Below are 12,943 nucleotides of genomic sequence, written 5' to 3' on the forward strand. Positions count from 1 at the left end.
CTTTGACATCCTTGTTCCTCATGCTGTAGATTATAGGATTCATTAGTGAAGGCACAACAGTATACAGTGCAGTAAACACTTGGTCCAATCTGGATGGAGAATTAGCAGGTAGTATCATGTGAGCCATGAGGCTAAAGCGAACTTGCTTACATATGCAATTTACTCTAAATTGTGATTTGTTACATGTGCAGAAATAAACCAGGTCTGTTCCCCCTGGCCCCACTATCCAAAGAAGAAACCGCTTCAGCTTTTCCAACCATTCTCCTAGAACTGCTCTCTCAGTCTCCAAAAGCAGGACAGCAGCTTCTGTGGCACACAGCGAGACGTCAAAGAATGCAAGAGGGTGAAAGTGGCTGTCTGATGCAAGGTGGGGCTTTTTATCCACAATCTTGCCTTTTTTAAATCTCTCCCTGTGAACACTGCAGAATCAGGCTAATGATTTTGGCACTACCATGAACACTTCCACACACAAGCAAGTTATACTATTAACCAGCTGCCACTGTGCTTATGTATCACTCAGGCAGGTTTTATATTGCCACAGTAATGGCATCCATATGCTGTAAAACTGCAGGTATGAAAATTTCACATTTCTCCTCAGGCCTAAAGCTGAGAGTGGTAAATGGAAATATTTGGAAACATTGCCTCTCTTTCCAAAATGGATAAGGAAACACATACTTTTTATATATCTTGAAAAGCTATCCATTTCCACTGTGACAGTGAGGTAGCATTCTTCTGGATGGGGGCAGAAGTCCAATATTTAATGAAGTTGGGCCCATACAAAACATACAATGCCAGTGCTGGGAGTGGTAGAAGGACAGCACAATGAAGTTCAGTGCCTTTCCTTCTTCTGGCAAATGGGGAATAAAGAAAGGTCCCAGACAATAAGCAAATCACACTACCCAAGTGTTTCACTACCAAAGCAACAACCCACCTGCCCCCAAGAGGAGCCTAAAATGTAATATTCCATTAGTGTGAGGTTTCAGCCAGCTTCTGACTCAGAAAGTGAAACCCATTCTGAGTCTGAAAGGGAAACTAAAACCTACCAGGCAGAACTTGGGAGAACAAAACCTGAAAATGACTCAGAGGAGTGGGAGAAGCTCAAAACACTGATTGGACAGACTCTGGAGGAGGTTTTTAATCTGCCAATCAGCAGGCAGGAAAGGTGTGCAGAAAAGCACGCAAAGGAAAAGTCAGCCCAATTGGCTGCAGAAGGAAACAGGCATGCAAGGGATTGGCATAAAAGGCAGACGTGCAAAGAGCAAGCTGCCAGAGACAAGTGATCCTTCACGTTTCCAGCCCTTGTGAAAGAGTCTTTACCTGCGTCAGAAGCCTCGCCTGTCACCAAAGTGGAATCGCTGCCAGTGTTGCCTTCCATCAGAGACCTGGCTTCTGCACAAACTGCTTCTGAGGATCCTTGCCTCGCCGCTCCTGTCCAGCACAGCCTTATGTCCAGCTCTGGACCTCATTGCCTCATTTCAGTGCATTCCAGGTATGCACCCAGCCTTGCTTCTGGCTTTCAACCTTGCTCAGAACCTTCTTTCGTCCAGCCTTGCTTCAAGCTCTCAATCTTGCCTAGAGTCTCCAGTCCAGCCCAGTTGTGCTTCGAGTCCTCAGTCTTGCCTGGAATTTCCAGTCCAGTCCAGCCTTGCTTCGCACTCTCAGTCTTGCCTAGAGTCTCCAGTCCAGTCCAGTCTTGCTTCAAGCTCTCAGCTTTGTCTACAGTCTTCAGTCCAGTCCAGCCTTGCTTCCAGTTCCAAGCCTTGCCTAGATCATCCAGTCCCGTCTAGTCCAGCCTCCAGAGTCAATCCTAGCCTAGAGGTTCCACTTTGGTCTCGCCTAGTCTCTGCACATCAGCCCAGTCCTGTCGGTGGGCCACTCCACAGACTCTTGCCTCCAGCTCCTGCCTTGCCATGCACCCTAGCTTTGTCAAGTCCATCAACATCATTCAGCGTGATAGATTAATTCTGCCCAGCTGATCTGCCAAAGTCTGATCCTGCTTCCTTGCCTGTTTCTCTGTTAGTGCCTGAGTGGTCTTGATGAATCAATCTTGCCTTATTCATCATAGGACATTATTATTGTAAATAGTTGCTTTTAATAAAGTGTTTTCTTATAGTAAACCTGCCTGGCTGTCTCATAGTCTGAACAGGACAATTAGTCAGGTTCTTGGTGTTTGCTAAGCTCAATGTTGCTTAGCAGATGTTCCATTACTACAGTAGACCATGTAACATCATCACTGAATCAAAGAATTGAGTTCTCTGACTGTTTCTATGTGGCTTAAACTGCCAATATTGTTTGGGGTGTGGTTTTCCTTCATGGCTCCTTGATTAGACTTTTCATTCCTCTCTAATGCTTTATTTGATGTGATTTCCTGCTAATATGGGTGAGGGCAACTCAGCAGCACATCAACACTTTCCAGTTGAATATCAACAGTTTCCCATTGAATTCATGGTTGAATTTGTCTTGGTGTTGAAAGACTAACAGATTTTCATCAATTTTATTTAGTTAGACTACATGAATGTATTCTACATAAACTATATATTATGATAGATAATGGAGAAAACAATTGTGTGAAACAGTCAGAAGTATAAGGAAAAGACAGGTGACTGCTTTCAGTATCTACAAAAATGTAAACAATATTGCAAAATCATGGAGAAGTCAATTTATTTATTTTTATAGCATGTTACAAAATAACCAGATAGAAAACTTCTCAGGCATTTTTCTTTACAACAAATATTTTTTTTTATGATTTTGCAAGGATCTAAACTTTTAATAATTACCACTTTCAAAACTGACATCTATGACCTGCTCTTCCCAAGAACTTTTGAAAGGGTCCCCTGCACTTCCTCCTTTCAGATGCTATAGATCAAGGGATTGAGCAGTGATATAATGATGAAATCAGTGGACATACTGTATCTTTCTAGCTCTTCTCAACCACCTTCCTGTCTTGACCTCCCTGTGATTAGAATGGCAATGACTTAGGATATGGGATTGTAGCTTACCAACTTCTCAAGGGCTAGCATCAATCTGAAAGGACATGATAAGTCTCTATCTGTACCTCAGCTGTGTTTCCCTTTGAAATTGCTTTCCCTTCCTGAGAAAACTGAAGGCAAAAGGCATAGAAAGTACCATGACAAGAGAATTATATACAAAACATTGCTGAATTCATTATTTTTGTGCAGGCTTCCAATTCAACACCATCATATAGTGTAGTGGATTGCAAATGGCAACATATCCATCATAAGCCATGACTATCCAGAAGGAGAAATCAGAATCCTTAAAGGAGACTAAGAGAAAGACTTGTGCAAGGCAGCCAAAGGAACATATATTTCTGGTGTCCATGAGTTAATTTATCATGGGTTTGGGGACAATGAAATACAAAATGTTGGTGAACAGAATAGAAACAACATTAAAATAAATTTTCAGAATCTCCACAATTTAGAAAGGACAAATTTGATATTCTTATTTCTCATGCTATAGATGATTGGATTGAACAGTGGTGGAAGAAGCGAATACAGAACAGTCAGCCCAAAATCCAAGTAAGATGGTGTGTTAGAGGGAGTTCTCAGATAGGCAAAGGATCCAGTTAATAAAAACATAGACACTACTATAAGATGGGGGATACAGGTTGATAAGGCTTTTTGCCTTCCTTGTTCAGAAGGGATTCCTAGCACTGCCTTGAAGATCATGGCATAAGATACAATAATAAAAGTAAAACAACCTAGTCCTGCAATGCCACTGGCCACAATAACTCCAGCTTCAACTAGATTGAAGCCAGAGCAGGACAGCTTTAGCAATTGTGGGATTTCACAGAAGAATTGGTTGACAACATTAGAACACAAACGGGTTGAAAAAGTGCCAGTGGTATGCAACATTCCATAGAGAAGGCTGGTGACCCAAACCAGAATCATGATTTCAGTGCAGGCTTTCCAATCCATCACCATCTCATAGTGCAGTGGATTGCAAATAGCAACATATCGATCATATGCCATGACTGTCAAGAGGCACAAATCAGAAACTTCGAAGGACATAAAGAGAAAGACTTGAGCAACACAGCCGAAGTAAGAGATGCGTCTCGTGTCTATGAGGGAATTAATCATGGATTTGGGGAGAATGACTGAAACAATGCCCAGGTCTTGCACAGCCAAATGCATTAGAAAGAAGTACATGGGGCTGCGCAGGTGCCGGTCAAAAGCTACTGCACAGATGATGAGAAGATTTGCTGTTGTAATTGCCAGGTATAATATAAAGAACAGGAAGAAATGTAGCAGGTGCAGGTGCCGAGTTTCTGAGAATTCCAGGAGCAGAAAGTAAGACAGAGTGGTTCGATTCTCCATGTTTAACTTATGACATACCTGCAACGAAGCACAATGAGATACGTTATTAGAAAAAACTGTATGGTGTCTTGATCTGCACAAAAGTCGAAATACAAAGCTAGAAAGTAAGCATGCACTAAAAAGAGTTACAGTGATGCGTGAAGGTGGAGACTCTAATTGAGTAAGTGTGTATAACATGCACCTGCCCTCACTCACACACTCATAAAGAGAGACCATGAGTGGGACACACAGAGAGAGGCAGAATAGTTTCGTGAAAAAATAGAACTTTCCTTAATGATCTCTTACATGATTTACACCTTTTCCTTGAAACTCCAGGTTAGCTCATTTGCTCAAATGTAACACTAAGTTTAATCAAAGAGGAAAGAAAAATGTCCCCAGAGGTCAGAGTTTTTTTGTTCAGAACCGATACCCTTCTGCTCCAAAAGGCATCTGGCAGGAATACCTAACTTCAGTAGTCCCTTCAGAGAGACCCTGGGTATTAAAATGTCATTAGCTATGGGGAACAAAAATAATATGAAAATGGAACCAAGTTTGACCTTTTGAAGCTAAAACAATGGCAGATGCAGGAAGAAGAAATTTGCCAAAAATAAGGTTGTCAGAGCCATGCATTTTTCCTGGGAATTACTTCTGTTAGTTAGAACAATCTTCATCACCCTGTCAAGGTCTCATCTGCTCTTCCATGAAATGTCTTGTTTAACCAAAAGGAATACATATATTAAACTAAATTATTTTTTAAATTAATTATTAAATATAATTTATTTATTTATAAATAAAAATATATTAAACATAAAATGAAATAATTCTCATCCTCTCTTTTGCTTGTTTTTGTTCCCTCACTTTTTCCCCAGAAAGTCTGATCTGTATGAGCTATCCTGCTCCAGGACTGAAATCTGATATGAAATGAGCAGGAAAACTCTTTTTTTTTTCTCGTGGAAGGAATATTTCTGGTGTCCATGAGTTAATATATTAAACTAAATTATTTTTTAAATTAATTATTAAATATAATTTATTTATTTATAAATAAAAATATATTAAACATAAAATGAAATAATTCTCATCCTCTCTTTTGCTTGTTTTTGTTCCCTCACTTTTTCCCCAGAAAGTCTGATCTGTATGAGCTATCCTGCTCCAGGACTGAAATCTGATATGAAATGAGCAGGAAAACTCTTTTTTTTTTCTCGTGGAAGGAATATTTCTGGTGTCCATGAGTTAATATATCATGGGTTTGGGGACAATCAAATACAAAATGTTGGTGAACAGAATTGAAACAACATTAAAAGAAATTTTCAGAATCTCCACAATTTAGAAAGGACAAATTTGATATTCCTATTTCTCATGCTATAGATGATTGGATTGAACAAGGGTAGAAGAAGGGAATACAGAACAGTCAGCCCAAAATCTAAATAAGATGGGGTGTTAGAAGGAGTTCTCAGATAGGCAAAGCATCCAGTTAATGACAACATAGGCACTACTATAAGGTGGGGAATACAAGTTGTTAAGGCTTTTTGCCTTCCTTGTTCAGAAGGGATTCCTAGCACTGCCTTGAAGATCATGGCATAAGATACAATAACAAAAGTAAAACAACCTAGTCCTGCAGTGACACTGGCCACAATAACTCTGACTTCAACTAGATTGAAGCCAGAGCAGGATAGCCTTAGCAACTGTGGAATTACACAGAAGAATTGGTTGACAACATTAGAACACAAACGGGTTGAAAAAGTGCCAGTGGAATGCGACATTCCATAGAGAAGGCTGGTGACCCAAACCAGAATCACGATTTCAGTGCAGGCTTTCCAATCCATCACCATCTCATAGTGCAGTGGATTGCAAACGGCAACATATCAATCATATGCCATGACTGTCAGGAGGAAGAAATCAGAAGCCTTGAAGGACATAAAGAGAAAGACTTCAGCAACGCAACCAAAGTAAGAGATGTGTCTCGTGTCTATGAGGGAATTAATCATGGATTTGGGGAGAATGACTGAAACAATGCCCAGGCCCTGCACAGCCAAATTCACTAGAAAGAAGTGCATGTGGCTGCACAGTTGATGGTCGAAAGCTACCACAGAACGGATAAGAAGATTTGCTGTTGCAAGTTGCCAGATATAATATGAAGAATTAGAAGAAATATAGAAGTTGCAGGTGCCAATTTTTTGAGAATTCCTGGAGCAGAAAGTAAGGCACTGTAGTTTGATTCTCCATCTTATGACATACCTGCAAGAAAGCACATGCTAGTGATATTATTAGCGGAAATCTAGGTATGTGTGCTGTGTATGGTGGCTTGAGCTGCAGAAAAGACACAGTACACAGCAAGAAAGTAAATATATACTAAAAAGTGTTAGAGAGATTCTTGAAGGTGGAGAGTGGCTAATAGTTTAAGAATGTATAAGATGCACCTGCATTCACAAATTCATAGAGACAGTGATAGAGACACACAGAGAGAGGCAGAATAGTTTTGTGAAAACATAGAGCTTTACTTAAGAGAGTGTTAAATTATTTAAATTTCCTACATGAAACTTCACCCCCTGTTTAGCTCCTTTGCTCAAATATAACACTGAATTTAAACAAGGAGGTGAAAATAAATACTCCCAGTAGTCAGGGCTTTTGAGAATTCAGGGAGCAGAAAGTAATTGATGTGATTCTCCATGTTTCATTTATGACATACCTGCAAGGAAGCACAGGTGAGAAATGTTGCTGAAATCCTCCAGTACAATGACTTTCTCGACTTTCGTGAGTCACCAAGTTTGATTTTACCTTCTGAAACAGCCACCTGGCTTTATCTGAACATAAGGATCTAGAATAAGATTAATGAGCGGCATACCAATACTTAATCTTTGCATTGGTCTTAATCCCCAGCCCCAAGGGATCTATGGGTTAAGAAAACCAAGGAGCACATGAAGCAAAGCCAGCCAAAGACCACTGGCAAAGCAGTTATGGATAGGAATCCCCAACCTTCCTTTCCTTCCAACTGTTGCAGGATCCTTCTAATGCTGGCCTTTGAGGACCAGAATTCTGTGCACAAGTTCCAGAGAAAGGGGATTCTCCCATCACCCCTTCAGTGCAGAAACATGATCTTTATTTAATTCTTGATTGTCAAGAGAAGGGGCACCTCTTGAAAACTTGTGCTTCTGAAAGCTACATCTTATAAATTTATCTTGATCTGTACAATCTCAGGAAATTTCCTGAGTTCTGCCTCTCTTCGATGCAGCAAGAATCTGTTTCTTTTATTTTTATTTTTTGACTTCTATAGATGAATACTTAGTGAATCACTTCTTTGCATTTTGTAATTTCCCCTGCTGCTCTCCAAACTCCATGTTTTATCTTGAGCAAATTAAATATGTTATTCCTTAGGAACATTTTCTCATTCAGTTAAATAATGCATTACATTCTCAAAAATTACTACTGCTAGGTATGTAGATTGAAGTATTATGTCTGTTGTATTCCACATAAATTGTCAATAGCTAATTATTTGATGGCCTTTATATCATTTTTTCAAATATTAGGTAATATAAGTTTTATTAGGCTAACCCAAATAAGGTTATAGTTTCATTTTTGGACATCCGGAATAAATAAGCCTGGTTAATATCCTATGGCACAAAGATTCTAAGAATGAGAGGATAGAGGCCTTGGCCTTGACCGAGTGAGGGAAGATCCATTACCCAGGCAACAAACAGAAAAACGTGGCTTAAGCCCATATGAAGAAAAAGATTACACCAGGCACCCCCCTAAGTCACATGGAGCTAAAAGAGGGAGGAGGGGAAGCACATTCACACTTGCAAGATTCTGTTACAATAGCCCGTCTAATAAAAGTAGTTCTTGGACTATGCTGTATCTGTTACTTTATCTGGTCCACCTTGTAGGGCTGACATTTTGTGATTAAAGTACATTTGTAACAAGAAGTGTGAGGAATATGGAAAATACACTAATAAATCATCTCTCCCAACACCTTTAGTTTTAAGGGAAGGTAGAGCTAGCTTTCTTCCTTCTCTCTGCAAGCTTTCCAAGCATCAGACAAAAAATCTCAGAGTGGAGTGTAACAACTATACTCTGTTTAACAACTACACTCTGATCTATGAGACAAAACTCACTGACCAAATGACTATGTTTCTTTGGACCATTAACTAAGGAAGATGGTGACAGGTCCTCACTGATAGTTTTCAAGTAGGGGCTGGACAGCCATCTGTGAAAGATACTTTAATCTGGATCTGCACAGTGAGCAGGGATTTGGATTCAATAGTCTAAATCACTACCCCCATTCTTGGACATGCTTTTTCAATTCATGGTTGCCACTCATACTTTTCTCACAGTTTATTTCTTATACTATTTTATTGCAGTGTAATAATGTACTGCTTTAACGGTGTCTTTAAAAGGGTCATTCCTTTCAAACCATTGTTGATAAGTTTTGGACTAGATGTATGCTTTCTTGACTTTTTTCACAGGGATGATTTAGTTTTCTCTCTCCCTCTCTGCCTTAAGACAATTAAAATCTCCCCATCAAATAAGACCAAAGAGGGTTGTTTTTTTTTGTCCCATAATTTTAAACTAAAAGATTAGATGGACGCACATTGCCAGATCCACGATTTTTTAAAGTTCAGCATCCCTTGAGTAATATTTAGCCTGGATTTTACATCTTTCTTGGATTTTATTTATTTATTGTATTTTATGATAATTGTTTTATGGGATTGTAATGTTTATGTTTTGTGTGGGATTTTATTGTAAACTGCCCAGAGTCCCTCTTTTGGGGGAAATGGGCGGTGGCTACATTTGAGTAATAAATACATACATGAATAAAATATGACTTAAACATTTATCAACAAAGAAGAAACAATTTCAGAAATGCTACCATCCATTGTCCCTTAAAGGCAAAAGGTCCTAGAAATCATGCCAGTGATATTAGTTCACCTATTAGGGATCAGTTCATCTACATTTCTACAACCTTTAAATATATATTCTTTATTTTTTTCTATCAGCATGTGGGAGAGGTATCATCATTTTAAATACACATTACTTTTAATGTTTAGGATGGATAAAGAACCGCAACCCACACATGAATAGATTCTCATTATTTTGATGCATAATCTTTTTAATTTGAGTCCAAATTTCTGAAAATAACCCCCTTTGTTTTCTCCCCTCCTCCATAACATCTTCTATTGCAGCAGAGCACTAGCTTATGTATCACTTCTTTAAACTCTCTTCCCAGTGTCAACACTGTACAATTGAGTCTAACAAGTAGTTGAGCCACACGTATTTAACTAAATGCCAGTTTGCCCCAGAAAGCAGGATCTTCCTTTTCTGTTAAATGTTCAGTATACAAATCACTTACTACGGTTCTTCGTAGAATCTGTATATATTCCTTAGTCTCGTAAGTATAGGTGCTGTACTGGATAAATATTATCCAACTCTTGTTGGTTCATGTACAGATGTATCATCAGTGGGAAAGGTTAAATTTATATTCAGCAAGCTTATTAATAGTTCTGTCGTTTCCCTCAAGACTTAGTTACACAGCATAAGTCCTTACAGTCAAAATGAGTCAAAGAATTAAAATGTGCAACTATGTTCTTGTTAATATAATTAGCAATTAGCAGCTTCTGTCATCCATGTTAGATATGGATTAAGTGAGAAATGTGCATGAAGCATGTCCTACAGCTTGTCTCATTACCTGGGGTTCTATTTTACATTTATTTTTTAAGAGATTTCATCCATGTAAGCCTGAGGTAGACAAGATCAGGAAAGACCCTCCACAGGAAGACCAGATTTACAGTATATTTTATTGAGATAGCCTATAGTAGCCAAGTCTTGCAAGTCTGATTGTGCTTCTCCTTCCCACTCTGCCATGCCCCAGTGAATCAGGGAGGAGTCATCCTGAGGCTCATCTTAATACTATCTCCTTTTCCAGGACTTAAGGAATGCTTCTCTCCCCTTTATTTACATAATGATTCTGAATATTTGCTTCAGGCCCATCTCCCTGGCTCACGTCAAAGCCATCTAAACTGTGGTCTATGTAGTGATAGCAGTGAGATCCATCAATTAGTTAAACATAATGGGAATAACTTTTTTAAATACCAACAGTTCTAGGAGTTGATGCTTTGATTTCTAACATGCTACTTTCTTTCTCGTCTGCTGATAGATATTATTGTTGTTGTTGTTGTTAGATTTTTATCCTATATAAGGCTGGCTTTCATGCTTAAGGGAGGCCTAGAACTGACAGACTCCTGGTTTCTAGGCCAGCACCTTAATCTCTACACCAGACTGGCTCGCAGTAGTTCAAACCTTTAGGTGGCACCACTCTTTAAAGCTTGTTTGAGGGCCTTGTCACAATATTCTTTCAGCATTTCTAAAATTTCATTATTAAATCTCCCTGGATCATTACCAGTAGCTGGGTTCATACAATGGTGTCAAATTCTAAAAGGTAAGCTTGCTGGATGTACTTTTTGTTGTGTGTGCATGTGTGTTTGTGCTCATGCTTTTTCTGCAGCTTGGGCACTTGTCTCTCCAGTTATCAGTAAAGCTCTCCATGCTTTTGTGCATGTTTGGCCTGGGACAGGACAAATATCATCATTGCAGAGGCTCCTGGAGGAAGTGATTTTTCTTGACACATTTCAGTCTGGTTTCAATCTAGGATACAGTATGGGACAACATTGGTCACACTTGCTTATTTATTTCAAATTTCTATTACCGCCCACCTCTCCCAAAAGGGGGACTCTGTTGAAGAGCTTTGATGGGACTGGGATAAGGGTTGCCTGTTTTTATGCTTCTTGATCTCTTGGCGATTTAGAATGTCAGCTGCAGGTTTTGGGAGCTGGTTATTTATGGTGATTCTCCTTTCTCCGTGGCTGGATAGTCAGTGTGGATGGTGGGAGGGGGGCAGTCATGTCCTTGGCCCCTCATCTGTGGAGTGCCTCAGGGCTCAACACTTTCTCCTCTCCTAATTTATTATCTACCTCAAAACTTTGGGTGAGGTCATCCATTGGTTTGGTGTCTGGTATCATCTCAACTCTGGGCCAACCAAATGTTGCTGTCAATATCCTATCCCAGTACCTGGACACTGTAAATTTGGATGGGGAGAAACTAGCTCAGGCTCAATCCTGTCAATATAACTTGAAGGTGGACATTAGAGCTCCTTAGTTCTGGGGACATCTGTCATGGCCAGCTCTGAATTTGAGGAGCTGGCGGAGGACGAGGTCACTTCTGAGGGCCTTGTGGGACAGCAGCCTGCCTCAGAGAACACCAGGGAGACACATTGGGCTCATTTGTCTGCACAGTCTGTGGAGCAGCTGGAAGTAGCAGAAGATGAGAGGTCTCCTACATGACCTCTTCCCGGTCCTAAGGCATGGAGGGCTGAGTGAAGGGCAGAATAGAGGAGGTCTGCACAGGTCCTTGTGAGGCAAGGGTGTTCCCACTGCTGATTGCTTGGACCTGTGGGGCTCTATTCTAGAGCCACCATGAGCAGGGAATCCTTAATTGGGAACAGCAATCTTTTCTTTATCGAGCATGATCAAATAAAGAACTGAAGTTTGGCTGGACCGATCCCTCCTCAGTCTTGGGCTAGGCCTAACATCAACCTTGCCAGACTGTGCCGTCTCCTTGTGAGGAGAACAAGTGGGTGATTCTGTTAGACCAGCTTCATTGCTAATCCATATGTCTGAGCTGCAGCTGTTTCTCCGCTCTTCCAGAGTTGTCTTAGCTTGCCATTGCCTCACCCAGAAGTCCCCCTACATCAAAACGCTTAACTTGTTGTTCAAAGGTTGAGCTGCATTACTTTTTAAACATATATTATGGTTTCTTTCTCTTTTGTTTTATGATATATACACTTCCTCTCTTTACTGCATGTGTCTCTTCTGCTTCTCTTTCAACTGGCTTGAATGAACTGCAAGAAAACACCACTTGTCAATTGGAGAAAGAAAGGAGGTGAGCACAGCACAGTCAAGTCTCTCTATTATATCTTCAGAATAGAGATTTTAATTCAAAATAGTGCATCCAGCCCATAATAGAAAACAAAGCATTGGTCACCCATGGACCGTGTGTGTGTGTGTGTACTCACACGTGCACACACCTGTATTTTTTTCCATTCAATCATATCCAATTCTTGGAGACTACAAGGACAAGTCCCTGCAGTATTTTGGGCAAGGTTTTCCCCCCCCCCAGAAGTGGTTTGCCATTCCTTCCTTCCTAGGGCTGAGAAGGAGTGACTGGCCCAAGCTCACCCAGCTGGCTTTGTGCCTAAGGCAGGACTAGAACTCAGTCTCCAAGTTTCTACCCTGATGCCTTAAACACTACATCAAACCGCCGCCCTTATGTATGTTTAGTATCTTTCAAAATGAGTCCTATGTCATGATGTCATCTTTCCTTTTGGTGTTTTATAGATTTCAGCCAGAAGGAACTGTTTTGAGATAGAAAAACCATTTTAGCTCTTTCCCAGCATTGCAGAAACTTCAATAAATGTTGTCTGAACTTTCAGAATATGAGTCATAATCATAGATACCTAGAAGTATGTTTGATCCTGGATGATGCCCACAGACAGAATAATTTTGTGTATCTGTACATTTTCTTGACAATGCAGGAAAATACAGTATCTTTTTAAAATCAAATTGAAGAATTACATCACCCTC

At 40.0% G+C, this 12,943-nt stretch overlaps 1 protein-coding gene and 1 pseudogene across 1 annotated transcript; both read right to left on the reverse strand.

The window, feature by feature from the left end:
* Window positions 1–3,419: 3,419 nt before the first annotated feature.
* Window positions 3,420–4,334, reverse strand: LOC134497346 (olfactory receptor 14A16-like). The gene has a single exon (XM_063303008.1). The coding sequence runs from the start codon at window positions 4,332–4,334 to the stop codon at window positions 3,420–3,422; it is 915 nt and encodes a 304-aa protein (XP_063159078.1).
* A 1,286-nt stretch (window positions 4,335–5,620) lies between these two features.
* On the reverse strand, window positions 5,621–6,536 carry LOC134497347 (olfactory receptor 14A16-like; annotated as a pseudogene).
* Between the last annotated feature and the right edge of the window lie 6,407 nt (window positions 6,537–12,943).

The sequence above is a fragment of the Candoia aspera genome, chromosome 4 (genome assembly GCF_035149785.1).
Source record: "Candoia aspera isolate rCanAsp1 chromosome 4, rCanAsp1.hap2, whole genome shotgun sequence".
Lineage (NCBI taxonomy): Eukaryota > Metazoa > Chordata > Lepidosauria > Squamata > Boidae > Candoia > Candoia aspera.

What these genes read in the sequence shown, in the direction of transcription:
- LOC134497346 (XM_063303008.1), bottom strand. Translation starts at nt 4,334, where the DNA reads ATGGAGAATCGAACCACTCTGTCTTACTTTCTGCTCCTGGAATTCTCA.